This window comes from Sinohyriopsis cumingii, chromosome 17 (assembly GCF_028554795.1).
Source record: "Sinohyriopsis cumingii isolate HCF-2022 chromosome 17, ASM2855479v2, whole genome shotgun sequence".
NCBI classification, from domain to species: domain Eukaryota; kingdom Metazoa; phylum Mollusca; class Bivalvia; order Unionida; family Unionidae; genus Sinohyriopsis; species Sinohyriopsis cumingii.
This window is the reverse complement of record NC_142977.1, coordinates 4,610,704-4,633,349: the sequence shown is the minus strand read 5'-3', so window position 1 is coordinate 4,633,349 and position 22,646 is coordinate 4,610,704. Positions and strand designations below refer to the sequence as shown.

The 22,646-nt window shown below is 34.4% G+C and overlaps 1 protein-coding gene across 1 annotated transcript; it reads left to right on the top strand.

Annotated features, from left to right (window-relative positions):
- Positions 1-279: 279 nt before the first annotated feature.
- Positions 280-16,805, top strand: LOC149777675 (DNA repair protein SWI5 homolog). The gene is made up of 5 exons (XM_089938721.1): positions 280-351; positions 3,422-3,476; positions 4,062-4,201; positions 10,716-10,810; positions 16,630-16,805. The coding sequence occupies exons 1-5, from the start codon at positions 332-334 to the stop codon at positions 16,692-16,694; spliced, it is 375 nt and encodes a 124-aa protein (XP_089794847.1). The 5' UTR covers positions 280-331; the 3' UTR covers positions 16,695-16,805.
- Positions 16,806-22,646: the final 5,841 nt, after the last annotated feature.

Here is a 22,646-nt window from a genome sequence, read left to right as displayed (position 1 = left end):
TCCTTAATAAACTGATTGGTTCCCAAAATTTGTCTCTTGATTTCTCTCATCCTTCTCTCGTCCTTCTTGTTCTGTCTGATATAGTTCACCAAAATTGGCCGACCGAACAAACAAAAATTATTATTATTATTATTATTATTATTATTGTCTTTTAATTTCTTGTATATTGTTCCTTTTATTTCTACTGCGTACACAACACCTTTATTATGGCTCTGAGATTTGCAAACCCAATTTCAGTTGTATACGGGAGGTAACTCAAAATTTTATTGCGCTGTTGGAGTAACTGCAACTTGACGTTTGGCGCCATGTTTGAACTGCTCCAGAGAAAAGGATGTCGACACCATATCGCCTGTATGCGGCATTTTATAAAATTCCTTGGTTTGATTTACGAACCACCGTGTCTTTAATATTTGTATTACAAGATTGTTTATATCCTCCATGTTCTTAAGATCAACAGCGATAGTGTAGTGGTTTCAACAAAAACAAATGCACATCCTGCGTTAGTCCGACAATATGTATCACATATTATTTATGTTTTCCAGACGCCCAAAACATAGGTATCAGCGTCGAGGTCTTACATGTAGGACTAATCATGCTTATACTCCAATACTGTATTATCACGGCAAACGGGATTTTCCGATTAATTTTGGACACGTACTGTCCAGCGGTTATTTACAGATTTAAAGCTATAACCACTAAGGACGCAAATAACTTAAGCACAATTTCATCTAAAATATCAACATTTAAAAAAAAAGTTTACAATGAAAGAGAATGAACATCACTTTTTTTTAAAGTGCATGTAATTACGTTGATCATCATATACAAAACTCCAATCGAACTTGCTATACATGCATTTTGCTTTAATAAATATATTCAGTGTATCGTCTGATGTATGATGATTATAGGTCATATACCGAGATATACATGTCCTTTCAAGGTTAAGGTTACAGTTTAATTCATGGTAGCCAATATCGACCAAATACCACGATAATTTAGATTGGTTCCCCTATGGTATGTTAATCTGGGTCAGCCACCATATGCTGTTTTATTTACATTTACGCACTTCGATTGGCAACATTTTTTTTATAGGAATAGAAAGAGGGAAAGTCATTGGAACTTTACAAATTATAAGTAAGCAGCAATACCAAAAAAATTGTATTATCTACCAATAAGAGCTCTAAATACTGTGATAATACAGCATTCCGGCTACACACTGAAAAGGTGGTGGGGGCACAGGCACTTGATTCAGGGGGAAATTAATATGTACAATCCCCAGTTAACAGTGGGTCAGTCGAACAAGGCATGTCGACTTAGTCCTACATTATTTATAAGACATCTACCCTGACAAGTATGATGCCTGTTCGGGTAAACATCATACATAGATTTTGAGCCTGATATAATTTAACAAATAAAGCTTTATTTTGTATACATCCTTCATTTTAATGTGTTCACTGAATCACAACTGAACATATTTGTAATAGATGAGCAGTTTTACACCATCCCATTTGTTTTTTTTTGTACCGCCCCTGTTGATTTAAAAAAAAAAGGCTTTAAGGATATAAAAAAATGCACAAAACTTAATCATTTCATTCACTGATTTATAAGTTCTATCCTTGCCAGGGGGTCCTGAACAGTGTCAACTTGTTGGCATTTCAAATCAAACAGAGTTTCTTTAGCAACACGGTTGCCATATTTGGATGAGCCAGTTTATGTTTTCAAGCGAAGATAAGATTTATTTCGCCATCATCAAATATCTCAATAATTCAATACGTTTTGGAGTTTCATCACTCTGAACGCATGCATACAAGAGTTATATCTAGGAGTAAAATAAATAATTCATATCAAAATTTCTCAAATCATATTTCATTTTGCTCTATATTACTATTAAAACAAATTATAATTCCTGTATTTCAGGATTGTTCTTGTATGTGAAACATGGTTTCCAAGAAAATTGTATAAAAGAAATAATATATCCAACTCATTAAAATTGATGCGAGTTCAGTTCTGATAATTGATCTGGAAGTTTAAAACAATTCCCGAACAAAGTACAAGTTGTGCAGTTCATGTACACTCTGAATATGGACTAATGAGTGTTAATTCTATGGAATTTGGTTACACATGCCTTTAAGTGGTGAATATTCACTTTATTTTTATCCTTGTACATCCATATTTAATAGATCATTATATAGAAATATATATAGCTAAGTCAATGTTAAAGTACATGCCATGGGCATTTTTGGACAAAGACAAACAAGATAGAATGCCGTGTACTATGATGTCACAAAGAAAGCTGCATATGTTGAAAAATATGTGCTACTGTGTTATTTGCTATGATAGAACTGACATCCTCTTTTCTTGACTTTAGTACCTGGCCACCAGTGTAAAGTCTTTAGCAATCAATACTTTTTATCTGGACATTTTTTGATGACATTTAAGGGTGCAGAGCATTCAACAATCAGAATTGAATAGACTTTGGTTAAACTATATAAGCATTAAATTTAAGAATAATAACTAATATTTAATTTAATGTGCCACATTACATTGTTGACATGCACTTGAATGTATTCACAGATGGGCTTGAACAATCCTGAACTGGAAATGTGCACAGTAGTTAATTCCAGCTTGGTTAGTGTGTGACAATGGGGACATAGCTTGGTTAGTGTGTGACAATGGGGACATAGCTTGGTTAGTGTGTGACAATGAGGACATAGCTTGGCTAGTGTGAGATAGTGATTAAGAATAAGAACAAACAAAAGGGGTGAATGTGTTTATTTTATTGGTTCTAACTTTTGTCAGTTATTATCCTCCATGGTTTAATGGTAGGGATGTTTTGTACTTCCTCCTTCTTTCTGTTTATTATTACATTTCTAAGTTTAAATTCAAAGTCAGATTCACAACATATGGAATAGTTATTTGGCTCATGGAATAATTATGTGGCTCATGGAATAGTTATGTGGCTCATGGAATAATTATGTGGCTCATGGAATAGTTATGTGGCTCATGGAACAGTTATGTGGCTCATGGAATAATTATGTGGCTCATGGAATAATTATGTGGCTCATGGAATAGTTATTTGGCTCATGGAAAAGTTATGTGGCTCATGGAACAGTTATGTGGTTCACATTGTGAGCATGCACAAGAGGGTGGTATATTTGGTTCCTTAGTCCAAGAAGAAGTCAGATTGACACAAATATAAATTGCAGTACTATTTCAAACTTTATTTTTAGAAACAAGGTGAATGAAGTCGTAAAGGAAATAGGCATATCATGGATATTGAATTTTGACCTCAGGGTCAAAGTCTGGGTCAGGTGGTATTAGGGTGGAATGAAGCATAGGAATTTGCCAATGAAGTTTATCTCATCCACTTGCATTCTTTTGGAATAAGTATTTTTCATACACATTTTTCATGTTATATTTACAGAACAAATAGAGCAAAGTGCAAGACATCAGGACTTAAAAGTTCCTTCAAATCACCAGTAAGTCTTGTTCTTACCGTTTAAATTCATCTAACATTAAAGAAATGTTCCAGTTCTCTTGGAGCCTTAGAGATTTTTGTTTTTTTAAAATTGCAATATTCATGCTGGTGCTGTAAATTATCTATTTTCATGGGTACATTTACCAGTTGTCATGGGTACATTTACCAGTTGTCATGGGTACATTTACCAGTTGTCATGGATTTTACTAAAAATGAGATTTTCGTGAGTGCATGAAGTTGTGAATTTGAGAAAGGGTATTATTTTAGAAAGGTCATTATTTATTGAGAATTCAGACTAGTTATTTGTATCACCTTTGAAATATGGGCAGAATGGTTCCCCGAAATCAATTAGTGTATTCATGGGATTGAGTTTATAAAGATTGCTTTGTTTTGGTTATTAATTTCTTATATTGGAATGCATGGGTTCTACCAAATTCTGCATCTGCATATTTTCTGAGTTAAAAGCTTGCTTGAAAACTTTCACACTGAGTTGACATTGATGCTATCAATGGACTACATTATGGTCACTATTTCTTGCATTCTTCGTTAAACAAGGGGAGGTAATAAGTTGATCCTTTTGGTTCAGCTGCAGTCCCGGGTGCAGTGTCAGCAGTCAGCATCATCGTCACCCATCACAGGTTCCCTTGATGATCTGAAGTGTGAGGTAGCAACTCTGCAACAAAAGTTAAAAGAAACACAGAAGAAGATAAAGGAGTTGGAAGAACAGTGAGCTTTTTCGTTTTTCTGTATATAAAAAATGTATTAACAAAATTGTAGGAAGCTGAGAGTATTTCCCATGTAAAAGTATAGCCATGGCAACCAAGTTATTTGTGATACCTCTGTCAACATGGCTACATTTAAACCATTATCTCCACTGAGCAGAATTATAATGTTGGAGCTTTTTACACACACAAATTACATCATAGCTGCCAAGTGTCCCGTTTTTTTCCATATTTGTCCCGTATTTTGGACCTGAATACGGGTGTACGTTTTTTGGGGCAAAAAAATTCGGTTTTGTATTTTAAAAAAATATTTTAAAAAATTCCTTGCAATTTTCAGTTTAGAACGGGCACTTGGTTCCATTCTGATAGAAATGTTTTGCATGTATATAGGAATAAAGTTCTAGAATATGATTGGTTCATTCGAAATCAAGGCTACAATGCGTCTTTATCCGTCATATTGGATTTCACAAAAAGTTACTGGTGTCACTGTATCTCATCTTCGTAATATTCAACTTCTAATCATTTTGAATAGGAAAGCAGAATTTTCTCCAGGAAAGACAAGAAAACAGAACTAGATGGACAATTGTGCTGTCTTATTTAGATTTGTGAAACCATCTAGTAAAGGAGAAAACTCTATGTTTTGCAAATTGTGTAATGTAATTTCGCTATTTGGCATGGAGGCGCCCATGAAATAAAGAGCACGAAAAAGCTAATAAACATCAGCTTGCTGCTTCATCTCACAACTCAGCCTGAACTTATGATGTATATAAATACCAGAGAGAACCTTGATCTAATTCGATCGAAATTCGGTTTATTAAATTTTGGAAATTATCCTTCCTCGTTCAGTTACTAGTGCTGCTGGTGATTTATTTTGCACAAGTTTTCCAGACAGTAAAATCGCAAAGGATTACTTGCATGCTTGAACGAAAACAGTTCAATAAGAAAATCACAGAGAATTGAGATCATCAATGAAAGTTGATACATTCAAATCGATAATGACTGGGGAAAAAATAAGGTGTGGAAAAGGCTACCATAAACAGCCTGTGTCTGAGTGTGTTTCACTCTTGCACCCAAATGGAACATGGTACAACACATGCATCTTTGACATTAAATAATTATGTAAAGCACTGTCCTACTTTACTGATGGTTGTATATTTGTAAATAGTTACATAAGCATTAAAATTTTAAAAATCAGCATTTGTTCTTGAAAATCAGTAGTTTTGACACAAGCAGTCTGTATTTTTGTATTCAGGGGTTTGCAGCTATGTTACATATCATATCTCAAAAGCTTGTCATCTGTACAACCTCCTATCCCTTACATGAGCACATGACAAACTTCCACTATGTTGAAAGATGGAAAGAGTCTAGGCTCAATCTCGATCCCAATCAAACCTTTTACAAACAGAATGAATGCTGTTATTGTCCTCTTTTTGGATGAGACAATGGATCTGTATGTCTACTCACCTTCCTCCCATCAGAGTGCAAGAAAGAAATTGATCTCTGAAATTATAAGAAAAAGTTGTAGAAAATGGAAATAAGCTGAGGGATCACAGAGAAGAAAATAAAATAAAAATTTCAAAGATATGAGCTACCGTATTTCCAAGAATTGTGCAAATGTCATTAAAGTGATAGCCAACATATTCTTACACCTAAAGGCTGTATCCTGTTAGAAGAAAGAGTCATGTAACTAAATCTGTCAAAATTTTTAGACAGCTTTTACTGGTACTTGTTGATTCTAATGATCAGTTACCTGGGTACCAGGTCAAAGGGAAATATATTAAATACAGGAGTTTTTGCTGTGGAAACAGCATTCTACTAATTTTTGCGATACATTCCCTTACTTTATTATGTGCTCCCTTCTTTTTACACGTTCCCTTACTTTATTACCCATTCACTTATTTATTGTGTGCTCACCATTGTCCCCCTGCATCTTAGTAACATGCTTTCCCTCACTTCTTTATTGTGTTCTCTCACTTTATTTAGCATTATACCCCTTATTAAATGTATACAAACCTGAAGTTAAGTCAACATTTGTTAATTCACAGTATCCTCTACATATCGCTACCTAATATCATCTGGTACAAAGTACAAGAATTCATCCTTATTTTGTGATAAAGTTATGAAATCCTCCATCATCATCTAGTAAATCTAGCCAGCATTAATATTTTCTGGTTTCCTGTCCTTGGCCTCACTGATAATAGACACTGAGCTTCATCGCACAATTTGTGAATTCTATTCAAGGTTGCATCTGAACACATGTCAGTTGTGCGTGAAGATCAAATAACCCACCCTCTGTTACTTGCCACTGTACCATACTCACAGGTCAGTAAAAAAAGTTGTCACGCAAGAAAACAAGCTGTGGGATTTAGGTCAAGAGGCAGACCTTGCTTGTCACTGATAAAGTACCTGTATTTGTGGCTCAATCAAAAGGACTGTCAGCATGAAAACAAAGTGGGTGCTGCCTTTACAAGCACTGGCCAGAAAGTTGTTTATGGTAAATGGGTACCCTGTGGCTCATGTTATTAACCAGGTTATTACCAGTGGGTGGATAATAGAGTAGCCGGATAGCTATTGGTATCTTTACCTGTGACCCTATTCTGGTTGGCCCTAGAGAGCCTGCACTGGTTTGGTTTATAGTACCTAACAAAACCTTTTCACGCCTCATCATAATATCCTTGTGCTAGCACAAATAGTTTTCATTATAGAGAAATACTTGTCACTGCTGAATCAGCATCTCATTGAGCAAGTGACTTTGAAAAGTGGCAAAAGTTCTGGAAATTGTCGTTTTGAGCTGGGTGATTGAAATTTCATCCCGTTACTATAAATTTATTGTCGTCACAGCAAAAAGCAGGTAGCATTTTTTGGTAGTAGTTGTGTCCATCAATGTGCATCATATTTTCAAGACCTAGCTTTATTTCTTTATTACATTCCTCCAATATTCTGAAAAATACCTCCTGCCCTCTTCTTAACAATAGTGGGAATTTTGTCCCTAAATGTTCAATTATCAAATAGACGATTATGTGCCTACCCTGATATGTTAAAAGTCTAACTTGTTCATGTCATTATAAGGCCAAACAAAAAAAGTGTTTCCAGTCAGCCAACCATCCATTTCTCATTGCTGACCCTAGCACTTTTTCCCCCATGGTTAAAAATATAATTTCCTGAAATATACATGCATAATGTTATAATAATAATAAAAAATGAACCTGACAGTCTTATTTTAAATCAAGCGCATTAAGAAACATAATTTTTTCTTGGCATAATGAAGTTCACAGGTGAGTATTGGGTTCTCTTGAACACATTTTTACTGAACACGATCTTCCAGATTCTTCCATGATCATACATAAGCAGTGTTTACACAGAACACTGCATCTTACTTTTTGGGGGCGTTGTGGACTTAAACAAAATTTTAATGTTGTGTTGACACTGCTACTAATATCTTGCATTTTTCTCTGAAAAAAATAGGCAATGGTGTCTTTAATTTGGAATAAAAAAATCAGTATGGACAGGGTAATTGGACCATTTTGGATATAGAGTTTTGCATGAGAATAACAGAATTGGTTTTCGAGTTGGCACCAAGTCAAGGAAGCCGATTATTTGTATTCTGAGAGATTCCGCAGAACAAAATGACAAATAATGTAACTCAGAAACTTACAATTTCCATGTCTTCATGGCAACCCCACCATTAATTTTCTTTTACTTTAATTATGTTAGCAATTTATGTTACTAATTATTTATTAAATGTATTTTAATTCTATTTTGAGTATTGTTATGACTCCATGATATTAAGCTATGTAACAGAAAAAGCCAAACCAACAGGTTTTGCAAAATTCAGCATAATTTATTTTCCTAGAATACAAAGTAAAAATTTAAAAGGAACTTACAGTATTGGGAATTAAATACCACAGGATCCTAAAAATGTGATGACAAGTCTGAAAGTGTAGTGTTCCGAATGAATTCCAATCTTGAATGTGCTGATGCACCAATAGTCTTGGTGTATCACAGCGATATAATCCAGAATGTCTTTGAATGAATTCACAGTAACCCCAACATAATGTTTGAGTCCAAAATATCAATGAACACTTTATAATTCCAATGACCAGTTCTAATTCCACTCAGATTATATCTTAACACAACAGTAAATACTTATACAGACAGAATTTAAAGAAGGAATGAACAGTCTTGTTGATTTCAACCTTATACAGGTGAGGCTGAATTTAAACTATCAATGCCTGCTTGAAGTTATGGTGTTAATCAGAAGTAATTTACCCATAGGATATTTGTAAATTAAGGAAGAACTTGGGCAAATTATAGTTATAAATTTTCAAATAATGATTATACATAATTTTCTAAGTGATGATATGCATGCATATTTGTGAGCTACGCATGAGTCGCGACACATGGCACCAGCGTCGGCATAAAAACGAGCACAGTGGTTCAAATTGAATGTTATTTCTTCTTTATAAATGGCATTAAAATGAAAGCGTGTAATTTGAATTGGCATATGGTGAACATTTCAACTTGACCTATGTAACAACAATCTTTTGTGAAAATCTCAATCATCTTTATGGAAAATTACCCCTAACGGTAAACGTTAATTCATTTCTAGAACCGAGGGTCATAATCAAAGCTAGGTCTTGAACTCAAACACAGGTAAACATCTGTTTATAACTTATAAACATACAAAAAGCAGGTATGAGTCAAACCTTAATCCTTGTTCATGGACAAAAATGGCAAGCATGCAGAATAAGTTAAATACACATAAGGCAAAACAAAATGTTTCCTACTGCACTGGTTTTAAAATTAGATAAGTCAGGTCATGTGTGTTTTTAAGCATATATGTTTAATGTGGATTTCTTGTGATTTTTTTTTTAAAAATGGAAAAAAGTGCAAGGGTCAGCATTGAGAAACGGACAATTGGCCAACTTGAAAAACTAGTGTTTTTTTGTTGTTGTTTGGCTCTGTAATGACACTAGGAAGTTAGATTCAGCCAGAAACACTTATTATTGTTTGCCTAACTTAAAATTCTGCTCTCCATAATGGACAAACATTAAGTGCACAAAATAAATTAAATATACAAAACAGTATTCATAGTTCTTTACATGCATTTGACATAATTTTTCTTGAAATTAAGATTGGGTTCTTTAGCTGAGGGTTGTCAAGTAGTAGATTTCTGAAACCTGTTATGTGTATCAGTATTGTATGCTTCACTTTTGACCATGATTAAAGATTGTACAGAAGAACTGTGAACCAGTCTAGAAATGGGTGAAGAAATAATAGAGTATTTACAGGTTTGGTGGTCGATAATTGGTTAACAATGAAAATTAAAATTTTAGGAAAATTATCTTTTGAGAGCTTATCCTATATGTAATGTAAAAAAAATATTGACAAATTTCTACTGATGCAATTTTAGCATTCTTACATGCTTGACTCAGGAGTACTCAGTACTGAAAGCAGAACCTAATTCATTTGGTGCAGAATCAATAACATGTGTTTCATGCACAAGTATGTAAACAAAATGCCGTGGGTCATATGGTGTTCTCCACACATAAGCTTGCACCAAGGTTAGATGTGCATGGAGAATTATAGGTCTCATCATCAGCATCCAGAAATTTTAAGTTACTGAATTTTGAATATGTTTCCATATGTTCACTATTGGAGTTGAATTAGTACCGTGTGTCCTGTACGGGTCATTTTGTAAACAACATATTTCGTAGCTGATTTTTGTCTGTGATTCTAGATTATCTTTTAAGAAAAATATTACTTGTAGATAAACCTGTATGTTTGTATTTGAGTTCAGGACATTGGTTTTTCCCTAGAAAGTTCCTGGTCTCTGATATTTGCCATGTTCTTTACTAAAGTTTTAGTGAGGGACCTGCCTTGTTTACAACTTAGAATGTTCTAGAAATGAACTTCTGACCCTCTGGTCTCTTATTGTATGTTAGGTTTTCATATAAGGTTCTAGTAAAAATAATTTTTTATTCTATCTTTAACTTCAGTTGTGTTCAGATTTGAGAGGAATCTGTAATTTAAATTATTCATTGGATTAACAGAGTGCTCATTAATACTTTCAGACTAAATCACTGTTTTGGGATTATTTCGAATTCAGCTAGAGACAGTTTGGATTACATCATTGTGATACATTAAGATTGTTAGCACATCAACACTGCTAGGCTATTGCTACATCAGAACACCACTGGAATTCATTTAGAAAAGGCTATACTTTTGGACTTGTGATAGAACTTTCAGTCATAACACTGTTCATGGAATACTTTAGGCAAGCAACAGTAGATAACTGACCCATGACAAGAAAAGTAAGGGTCACAATTTCCCAAGGTTCATCTGTAACATGGATGAGAATCAGTAGTCATGACCCTGGCACCAATCTTATCCAGGCACATTTCGCTAATCTGCCCTGTACATGGTTAGCATTTTCTCATTCTAGATTTCAGATATTGTTTTCCAACAATAACAATACAAATTGTTTCAAATCTTTTTTTAATTTGTCATTGTTTTAGGGGGTATAATGTGGAGGAGTTACAGCAACATATTGACAAGTTACATGAATACAATGAGATTAAAGATGTTGGACAGATGGTGCTTGGTAGAATAGGTAAGTTTAAATAATGATGGTGTATGCCCAAGCATGTTATTGGAGTTATTATGTCTTGCAATGTTAACATTATCATTTTGGAAGGCAGCAGAAGGGGTGACTTTCATACTTCATATCATGGTGTTGTTTCCAAGTGATAAGAAAGTCTCATGGGACTCTTGTTATAAACTTTTCACTCATCCTGTCATTCAACACAAGTGTGAATCATACAGTGGTTGGTTTTTTAGACATAAAGTTTGGCAGTTATTTTTCAAAGAAAGTTGCTTTTAACTTTTGACTAATTTTTTGTTAGTAATTGCATATAAATAGATTCGTTTATTTATCCAGTTTATGACTTGACAGATTAATTACTATATCACACTGCCCTGATAATTTGTGCATGAATGAAAGTTATCATTTTTTAAGAATATTGTGTCCAGAAAATTGTTATCTCTGTTATGTTCTGGTGTACTTGTTCAGTTCCAGAAAGGAAGTGGGCATCGAGTCATATAACTTTGCTTGTAAATGAAGAACACTTATAACGTTTTTGCATTTTGTTTTACAAATAAAGAATACTGGTTGCAGTTATGGTGTTTGTTTTTGGGTTTTTCATTGTGGCTTGGTTAAATACTGCCATAGCCTCTGACGCTTCAAGCTAGCACACAAATATATGTTAAAAGAAATGGCTGAGAGGGTCAGAGACTTTCAGGTAACCAGATACGAAGATAATGATTGCTGTATTCTTGCTGGTTAATACTACAAAGGAACCTAAGCTGTAATCATGTCAATCAAATAAGTTTCAAGGTCCAACATTCATCTAATCAGTCACCTGTCTTTTAGTGCAGGTGAGACATTATATGGTGTATTTTCCATCTGAGATTTTTATATTTCTTTGGCTTTTAAAAATGTACTTGTATGTTCATAAATTGTATGCCCTGTTGAAAGTTAATCCAGGAAATTTGTGGGTCAGGATGTTTAGATTCTTAGTGGTAGGTTACACTACAGAAAGTGGTTGATTTATTCAGGATGTATTTTGCCATCATGACTGTTGAACTGCTAAAATTTCTTCACCATGAAAGAAGTTTCTGCCATTCTGCGAATTCTGGAGGAATCACCATGTTCTCCTTCAAATCTGGGTCATTTGGAGCTTTATTCCATGATCTATCAAAAATGACCTAAACATAGTGTCCAAACTCTAATTCTGGTACTTTTTTCACCTTTTACAATCAAACTTGCAGTGATGCTGCATCTTTAGCTGAAGATGTCATGCATCATAACTGGGTTGCTGTGACCTGTTTTCTAGGTTTTATTGAAATTAGTTAAATGCTGCTGATCCATGACATAGAAGAGCTGGGGTATTGTGTGAGTTTCTTCTAACAAATGTAATTACCTGTCATACAGATTAGTATGTCATTTTTTAAATGTTTGTTGTGCCTAATTTTCAATTTTTATTTTTCCACAAATGCAACTGCATTTTGGTTCGGTTCATTTTATGCTGTCATTATTTTTAATGACTACAAGGATCAAGGCCTCTTTTGACTCGTTGTATGTCTTAGATATTCATGCCTTCATTTCTGATCAAAAGCATAAGGAAACCTTGTTTCAGATAAAAATTTTGTACACTGCATTAATCTTTGAGATTATTAAATTAATAATCAGTGAAGATATGATAGAGTTTCAGTGTTGTCCCATTTAAGAAATGACAGGAAGATTTACCCTGCTTTCCTTACAGTGTATGCCTTGAAACTGCACCCTGTTGCCATAGTAATGAAAACTGGCTCTGTTCAACCACAAGACTTTCTTTTCACAAATCAGGATTTCAGTGATATTGGTTACTTTTGTTCCACATCATGCATTTCTATTTTCAAAAATGGATGTATTTTTTGCATTGGCAATAGTTATGTGTACAAAAATATAAGAAATACAAACAGCATCGTGCTGCTGTTGCATTGCCTAAATACAAAAATTCATGCATATTCATGGGAAACTTTATTGGATAAGCTTGTCAACACTTTAGTTTTGTTAAAAATCAGATTCTGTAAATAGGCTTATATCATTCATCAAGACATATAATGTTTTTATTATGATTGTGAGACCTATGAATAATAATGAGGTGATTTTGTGTATGATTGGCTGAATGCCTTACCACTTGAAATTATTTCTGATCTGATTTTTATCAAACCTAGTAAAATACAATGAAGATGTTGGATAATTTTTATTAAGTGTGAGACCTATGAATATTAATGAGGTGATCTTGTGTATGATTGGCTGAGATTATTTCTGACCTGATTCTTATCAAACCTAGTAAAATACAATGAAGATGTTGGATAATTTTTATTAAGTGTGAGACCTATGAATATTTATGAGGTGATCTTGCATCAGATGCAGCGAATTTTGTTTACCACTTTAGAAACTGTTTGTTTTAAAGGAATTTTATCAAACTTGATAAATAGGCCTTTTCAAGGTCTTTTTTGATTATAAGTGAAATTCATAAATATTAATGCTGTGTTCTTGCATAAAATTGACCGAGAGCTTGTAAAAAATCTAGCCATTCTAGCCCTGATCAGATTTTGATCAAACTTGTGAAGTAGTCCTATTTTATCAAGATGTTGGAAGAATTTGATTAGGAGCAAGATGTACAGATATTTAATGGAGTAATGTCTGATTGGTTGAGCTAGCTACCACTCTGGAGATTGAACTCCATTTGGAAAAAAATTTGCTCTGCCTCAAGCTTATATTTTCATTGTAATGGACTGGTTGTATAACTGAAATCATTGTATATTAATGAGATATCTTGCATCTGAGTTAGTTACTTCTCTTGATCTAGAGACTATATTTCTCATCAGTTTCTGTACAGTGAGGAAAATGTGTTTATATTATAAGTTCTTGGATGACTTTGATCATAAGGAAGAGACTGCGTATATTAATTATTTCTTATTTTTATAAATAGTTTTTATCAGGATATTTTAAAAAAGCTAAAATCAATGTTATATAGTTTCCTTTTTCAGAATATTGTTAAACAGCTAAATTCAAAGGTATAAAGTTTCCTTTGTTCAGGATATTGTAAAATAGTTAAAATCAATGTTATAACGTTTCCATTGTTCAGGAGATTGTAAAATAGCTAAAATCAATGTTAGATAGTTTCCTTTTTTCACGATATTGTAAAATAGCTACAATCAGTGTTATAAAGTTTCCATTGTTCAGGAGATTGTAAAATAGCTAAAATCAGTGTTTCCAAGTTTAAGAGATAGTTTATACGTTATGATAATACTACTTAAGTAGCTTAGTGTAATGGTGAACTGTTAAGTTATGAAAGTCAGGTGAGTGATATTAGGCCTACTTGGGCGTATTGTTAGAAATGACATTGGATGTCCTGTCTCTGAGGTCAAGGTCATTGCTCCATGTTGGTAGCATTCCTTAACATTCCATTCACTTTATAACTTTTAAATTGTTTGAGATTAAGTGAAGAAATCACTTATTTTATATATATATATATATATATATATATATATATATATATATATATATATATATATATATCATTACTAGAAGCTCTCACATATTTCATTTTAGTGGTGCCATCTTCAATGTCAAGACCATAGATTGATTTGGGTTGTTTCTTTTTAAATTTTGTCACATCTTCCTTTCTACTGTCTAACTTGACAACTGGTTTATGTCAAATAATGAAGCTTGGTATATTATTTCATCATACAATGGTATGGTGCTTAAACCATTGGTAGTCCTATCTTTTAGGTTTCCATCATACAGTGGTATGGTACCTAGACCATTGGTAGTCCTATCTTTAAGGTTTCCATCATACAATGGTATGGTGCCTAGACCATTCGTAGTCCTATCCTTAAGGTTTCCATCATACTGTCCTTGTTGCTACTGAGATTAAGAGCTTTGAGTGAGGAAACCTCGTTGTTGTTGTTGTTGTTGTTGTAGGGTTTAACGCCATTTTTCAGCACACGATAGGCTATACATGGCAGCCAGTATTAATGGTGGAGAAAGAACCCGGGAAATCCCCGGAAAGAACCACCGATCCTCAAGAAGCTACTGGCAAGCTTTCTCACATACCTACATTGGCCGAATCCAAGACTCGAACCTATGCAGACAGCGGTGAGATGGCAGTGATCCGTAACAGCTGGCGCTTTAGACCACTCGGCAACTCAGGACCCCCGGAAACCTCGTATACTTATACATCATCACTAGATATTGTATTACAAACCATATTAGAAGGTTTATCTTCAAGGTCAAGGTCGTGACTCAACATTAAAATTTTCCATCATGCTTTAAAATTTGCCTCTTTCAACTACAAGAACAGACTTTAAGACTTTATAATATTTAGTTCCTTAATTATTGTCAGCATGTGTTTGATTTGTAATTTCTTGGTGGGTTTTTTTGTAATCTTGTTCTATATGTTTTTATGTGTTATATGATATTATAAAGAGCATCTGAAGATTAGGTTCTGCACTAAGTCCACGTTATTATTATTATTATTATTATTATTATTTTCAAGGTAAAGGTAATGGGTGATTATTTTAAATTTTAATACCTCATTTCCTTGTGGCTTTATAAGTTTACAGCCATTTGAGATTAATAGATGAAACTGGATAGACTTTTATATCATTAATTGAAAGTGTTTTGTGTATCAAATTGATAGGTGTATTTGTAAGGTCAAGACTAAGTTAGGGTTAAGGTTTCCTTCACACTTTCGATTCCATTATATAACTGTTGCACTATTTGAGATTAAGGGATGAAACTTGGTATACTTACATATCATCATTAGCAGGCATGTAATGTACCACTTGGGGCTCTTTAATTTTCAATCACACTTTCCTTTCTGCTCCATACATTTAGAGACGTGAGAAAAATGGATTTAAAATCACATAAGATTACATCATGCTAGAAGATGTGTTGCATTCCATATTAAGGGTGTCCTATCTTCAGGGTTAAGGTCAGAAGACAATATTTTAGTTTTTTTTCTCCTAGTCAATGGCTTCATCATAAATGGATGAAGTGCAGTATACAGATATACCATTTATAGAAGTTGTGTTGGTCCACATTTGGAATACCTCTTTTCAAGGTCATAGGTCACTATATTACAGTTTCTGTTGTTTCTGTTTCAAATTTTAAAAGCCCATTTGATGTGATACAATAGTATCCTGCAGTGTTTTTATCTCATCTCATGTCAGCCAAGTTTTTATTATCAGGTCACTGGTTATGTTCTTTTTTTTTTTACCCTTTTCTTTGCTTGTACTTTAATGACCTTGAGAAATAGCCTTCATTAACTTCCATGCCTGCCCAGTAATTCTACATCTGTGTGACTAAAGTTAATTTCCTTGTTTGCTCAATAATTATATAGATGTGTTACAAATGTCACAGATTTCATTGTTATAGACCTTTTATGACCATAACATGGTACTGGTGTGGGCGTGGGTGGGTGGAGCAGGACAAAAGTTACTAAAAATGCTTACGAAAATTGAAAATGTATAGTACTTATAAAGAAAATAATTTGCTATGTGTATATTCACATCGCAAGGAAAACTTCTTTTTAAAGACCTATAGGTAAGGTTGGATAATTCATCAGGTATGAATCACAGGTAAGATCATTGATCAGGTGTGAAGCTCAGTAATCTTCTAGAATACAAAATTTATGGGGAAATTCACTCCTTCAGTTGAAATAAGGGAGAATGTATTTGAATGTACGAGAGATTTAATGAGGAAATAAAGGTGGGGATTGAAAATATAATGCACAGTATTATGGAAATTTGTGTGAATCCCACAAATGTACATCTTTAGAATAGACCCCTGTGATATGATAATGTTCTATTTTTCAGCTGCCCATGAGGGTGTGACAACAAAGGACAAGTATGAAAAATACGGACTAAATCTGGACGACTGAATGAGCAAACAGTGATACATTCTATTCAGTATGAAGTTGTAATGGTGCCATTGATAAACCAACTTGATTCTTGTACACTGTATTTATAATACACTACTTCATGGTCCTTGACATTCCCTATCCATCAGTGTTGTACAGGTATACACTTGTAATCCCCTTTTTATCTTTCATTTCAGTGTAGCCATAATATTGTTCTGTCATGGTACCATTATAGATGTGTATGTTACATCCAAGGTTCTGTCACAATAGTTGCATAAAGAAACCAGTGAAGTTATGGTACACCACTCCCTCGATAACTCGTGCACATTGGGGTCCAGAAACATCGACCACACTATAAGTGAGGCGCGAGTTATCGAGGGACCTATAAAAAAAGCCCAAAACCAATAAAGTGATTGACGACATAACGGAGAAATAAGGGGGAGTAGGCAGATTATACTGTTGAATACTCACTTTATAATCGTTCTGAGATTAAATGTTAATAAATATCTCTTCATAACGGTGTACTTTATTATTTCCTCATAGGACAACATTAATTTCAGGATAAATTACAGTATATTGAGGCGATCATCGAAAACATTATTCCACGTGGTTTCCGTTCGCTTAACATGTGTACCACTTAACACATTGTGTACTACGTCACTAATTTTTATGTTGAATTGGATACATTGTAGTTTTATTGTTTGATCCAAATTAGACATTTTTTTTATATACAAAATATCGACTCTTTTTGAGAAACAGTGTCGATCGAACGATAGATAGATAAATATTTCTGAATGTGATAGAAGTAAAATGGAAAACAAAAAAAACAAGGGTAATCAGTACAGACGTATTTAATTGGTCTACAAATTTAAAACAACGTAAATTAGAACAAGTTAATACTTGCCGTTTGTGCCACGCTTGACAAATATCAATTCACTTTTTGAAAAAATTAGTTTTTTTTTGTGTGTGTGTGTGTTACTTCTTGGTTTCTCTGCTTCCGAGCAAAATCCCTCAGATTTCTCATCTGCATGAGCTTTACATAGTCAACATTTTGGGTCTCCAGCCACCTTATGGCAATATCAAAATATTTGATTGCTTCCTGTGCGGAGGGGTGGGGGGTGCAACATCTGCGTCTGCATCACTTTCAACACTTGTGTTACTCCAGTTAGAATCGTCTTCTGCTGCAAATTTGTTCGCTATAGAAATAATTATAGTTTCATCTGACATGTATTCGGCTGTGGGGCAATCATTGTCATCACAAATCCACTCCTCCATATCATCAAGAGAAGCGCCCATCTCAGGACCATGAGTCTGTACGAATTTCTCCCAAACAGCCTTGGCATTAATGACACCATTTTCACTGAAACATTCTTAGTCACTATCATCGTCGTTGTCTCTGTTACTGTTTTGCTTTACGTCAAAGGCAGCTCCAAGACCCATAATCCAGCACCCGAGGTCTCTTGTAATCGTTTTTTTTTTTAATGCAACAAACACTTCCCCAAGTTGTTGATCAAAACAAAGCCGGCATGTACATGTAATTAGGTTCTCACAGAAGTACTCATGGGTTTCGATGTGACGGTCGATTGACTCTTTTCATGTTTTCAATGAACAGAATATGTTGTGATTATAATGTTTACACTGAAACAGAATTAAAGGATTAGAACGTGACTTTCACACAGGAAGACGTTTAATTGGTGTTTATTTCATTCTCTGTTGCCACCTGTTAGCATTTACCAGAAGTTTTAATTGATCGCTATTTCACCAGACTGTTTATTTACAGTATACTGACAACTATTTATCATAAAAACATAATATATGATATCTTTAAACAGAGGTCTCGTTAGGATTTTAAAACAGGGTCTTTCTGCCTCTGAAGTCAATCACTAAATATTAGTACATTTTCTCACTCGGCCGCTAGTCAAAGCCTTTGAACTAACCGCCTAGCTGTTGCATCATGTTCTTTTTTTTTTTTTTAATGTACTCTTATAAAATGGCAACAGTACATCAAAGAGTCTTTCAGTCACTGAATTCTGTCATTGTAAATATCAGCACAGTTAACTGATCAACACATTTTCCAACAAAGCAGGTGGCTGAAACAGGACCGGCAAATCTTTGAATTCTCCCGAGCACCTATTACATGCGTACAGAGGACTCCTGCCTCAGTGATTTTCTGCGTCCAGATCAAAAATTGGCGTCCAAATACGCGTAATTAAGCGTTTTCGAGATCTCTTAAATTAATTCTTCTTTAGAACTTGCAAATTTCAAAATATTGATTATATTTTTATGGGCATTAATCACCATTTTCGATGATAAAACGAGCAATATATCAAGGTTTAATTTATCAATTCTTATTGTAATTTTTTCATGTTCAGCATATTTTAAAGATATTTTAAATACATTTTCTCTGGAAAAAATCGGGAGCCAAGACGGACACCGCGTTATAAGCGGGATCGCGAGTTATCCAGGCGCGAGTTATCGAGGGAGCAGTGTATCTGAACTATATTGTAATGGATTAGTCAAGCCCCATTCTCAAGTTTTATGAATTAAGATGTAATGGATTAGTCAAGGCCCATTCTCAAGTTTTATGAATTAAGATGTAATGGATTAGTCAAGGCCCATTCTCAAGTTTTATGAATTAAGATGTAATGGAATAGTCAAGGCCCATTCTCAAGTTTTATGAATTAAGATGTAATGGAATAGTCAAGGCCCATTCTCAAGTTTTATGAATTAAGATGTAATGGATTAGTCAAGGCCCATTCTCAAGTTTTATGAATTAAGATGTAATGGATTAATCAAGGTCCATTCTCAAGTTTTATGAATTAAGAAGAATTATACAAGTAATACAAGTAATTAGGAATTACAATACAAGTAATACAAGTAATTAGGAATTACAATACAAGTAATACAAGTAATTAGGAATTACAATACATGCAATAGAAATAATTAGGAATTACAATACAAGTAATTAGGAATTACAATACAAGTAATACAAGTAATTAGGAATTACAATACAAGTAATTAGGAATTATAGTTCAAGTAATCATGAATTAAGAAGAATTATACAAGTAATTTTTACATATTGAGGGTTACTAGTTTGTCATCTAGGTTAAAGAATTTTTTATGTAAACATAACATTTTTTTTACTTGTATTTGTGGACATATTAATTACTTTAAAAAATATATACTTTAGAGCCATATTAAAAAACAAAATAAACCCATATTAAGTCCAAAATATGTCATTCGTATTTCACAAAATTCCTTGAGAAACCTTGGTCTTTTCATTATAGCACAGTCATGTCGTATTCTATATCTCTGACCCGCAGTAGCAGCAGGGAGGGCGAACCGCCTCTAATTGATCCACTCATATTTCATCAAATTAAGCCTTCCTACAAAAACACAAAAATCGTGATAAAAAAAAAAGGTGTGTATCCAGCGTAAAAACAACTTTGTTTACCCATTATCGCTGGTATGTTTTTTTTTCTTTGTTGCGTCGAAGGAAAAATGTGCGATTGTCTGTGACAATTTGGAGGCATGCCCTCCCTGCTGCTATGAATTAAAAATCGTATCTAATCCGACTCGATATCTTGTTCGAGGATCATGTATATTTATTGTTATTGAGCACGGCTAAAGAAGTTTCTAAATTTATTTATATCCATATCACCACTGCACCAAGTCTGATGACTATTTCGTAACGTGTGAGTATCAACTTCGTTAAAGACAGTAAGAATATTACAGTTATCCCTGATCACTTTAGGAATTTGGGTGTATCGCTGGGTTACATAAATCACATCTGTGTTTTTGTGCCTACCTCGGGAAAATATCCTGGCAGGATTTGATTGTTTATCCAACGTCACATCATCGTACACAACTAAATTATTAATAAATCCATCAATATCTTCTACACTTGGTACTTCATCAATGTCAGTTATAAATTCAACAACATCATCACCATCGTTTAATGATTTTGCACTTTCATTAAAATCTTTTAACACTTCGTAGCATCGTTGATCGTCTACAGATGGAGCTACCAAATACTTGTCCCACTTCATCCACTTCATTATTAAATTAAGTAACAACTGCGTCTTACCACTCCCAGATGGGCCAATTATAATCATACATACAGAATTTGGTAGCGCTGCGTGATGCTTAACTGGTTCTCGTTTCCTTGTTGCAGAAAAGTCAGTGATTTCCATTAGAATAATATAAAATAAATATGGATTTATATTGTGTGAAATGCAGGGCGTGCACGCCAACAAGTGATTTAACAATCATTACAACAAAATATAATAGATCCGCGGTTTCGGGCATGTGTGAGTGATGCGGTACAAAGAAATTTAAATTTATTTCCACTGGCAAGTCAGTGCAGTCAGCATCAAGTAAAAAAAAAAACGAGGAGGTGATATTGAAGCCAAGTTAGGAAAATTACCAGGGGCTCCGTGGGCTAAATACCCAGGAGAAAAACATCTCCCAGGATATAATTATTGTGGTCCTGGAACCAGACTTGATATCAGACTTGATGACCAGGATCAACCAAACCCAGGTGAGTATCTGATAAACGCTAGAGGATACTGGAAAGGTAGCGCAGCAATTAGTAAACAAGCTGAAGCAGCAAAAGTCACACATGATACTGCAGCAGATTGGTTATCCAAACAGGCAGTATGGCAAATTTATCTACCGCGTCCTAAGAAAATTAATTTTGCACATTTTAATGTTAGTGTGCCAAATGAAGTTCATCAAGCTGATATATTATTTCTACCACATGATACCGTTAAAATCCGAAGACGTCAAATAACATACAAGTACGCGTTAACTGTAGTTGATGTTGCAAGTAAATACAAAGATGCAGAACCGTTAACGACTAAAACAGCAACTGAGGATGCTTCTGCTTTTGAACGAATTTATCAATGAGGACCTCTACGATGGCCAAATCTACTACAAGTTGATCCTGGCAAAGAATTTCAGGGTGCAGTATCATTGCTAATGAAGCAACATAATGTCACTATCAGACGAGGACATGCTTAGATTCATCATCATCAGGCAATTGTTGAGCGATTTAATCGAACACTTGCTGAGCGGTTATTTGGATATCAGTACGCGAAGGAATTCATTCAGGACAAGAGATCGCGCGAATGGGTTGCAAGATTACCAAGCGTGATAACTGCATTAAATAATGAAATAACTCGAACAACCAACGGCAATTACCCCCAAAAATATACCACAACGACGTGATTTTTCAACACAACCAGTATTGGGTGATGTCACTGTGAGATATTTATATGGACCAGGTGAACTTGAAGGTGGTAAAAAAAGAGCGACTGATCCTATTTGGAGTATTACCACACACAATATATCTAACATAATTAGATCTACAGGTAGACCCACAATTTATAGACTGGATTCAACTGCTCCTTAACGTGGATTCACACATGAACAATTACAAGTAATTCCCGAGGACACACAATTACCGCCCAGATCACTGAACTAGGACCAAAGGTGCTGGCACCTCTACGTTGATTACACTCAAGACATGTCAGCATCACATTTTGTTGTGCATGACCGCAACTACTATCTTTTCTATCTATGGTGAATTGTCTTGGATTATTACTCGAATACTGCCATAACATTATACAATTACAGCTCGCACAGTGATTATTCTGCTGTTGCTTCAGTGTCATGATAAATTCAACATCGAGGTCAAATTCTCGATTATTTTTTTTGTCACTCTGTTTGTAACCAGCTAATTTTTTTTCTCATTATATCGACTTGACATTTATCGTTGTCTTCAGCCACTGACTCATCCAAGACAATTCTCCACAGCTGAGAAAATCTTCTGACTCTGGACACAGCTAAGTAAACTAAGTTTGACCACTCGATTCGATCGTCAACGATCCAAACAACTGTATCAGAAATAGTCAGTCCTTGAGATGAATGAATCGTCATTGTGTATCCTAGCGTCCACGGGGACTTATCAGC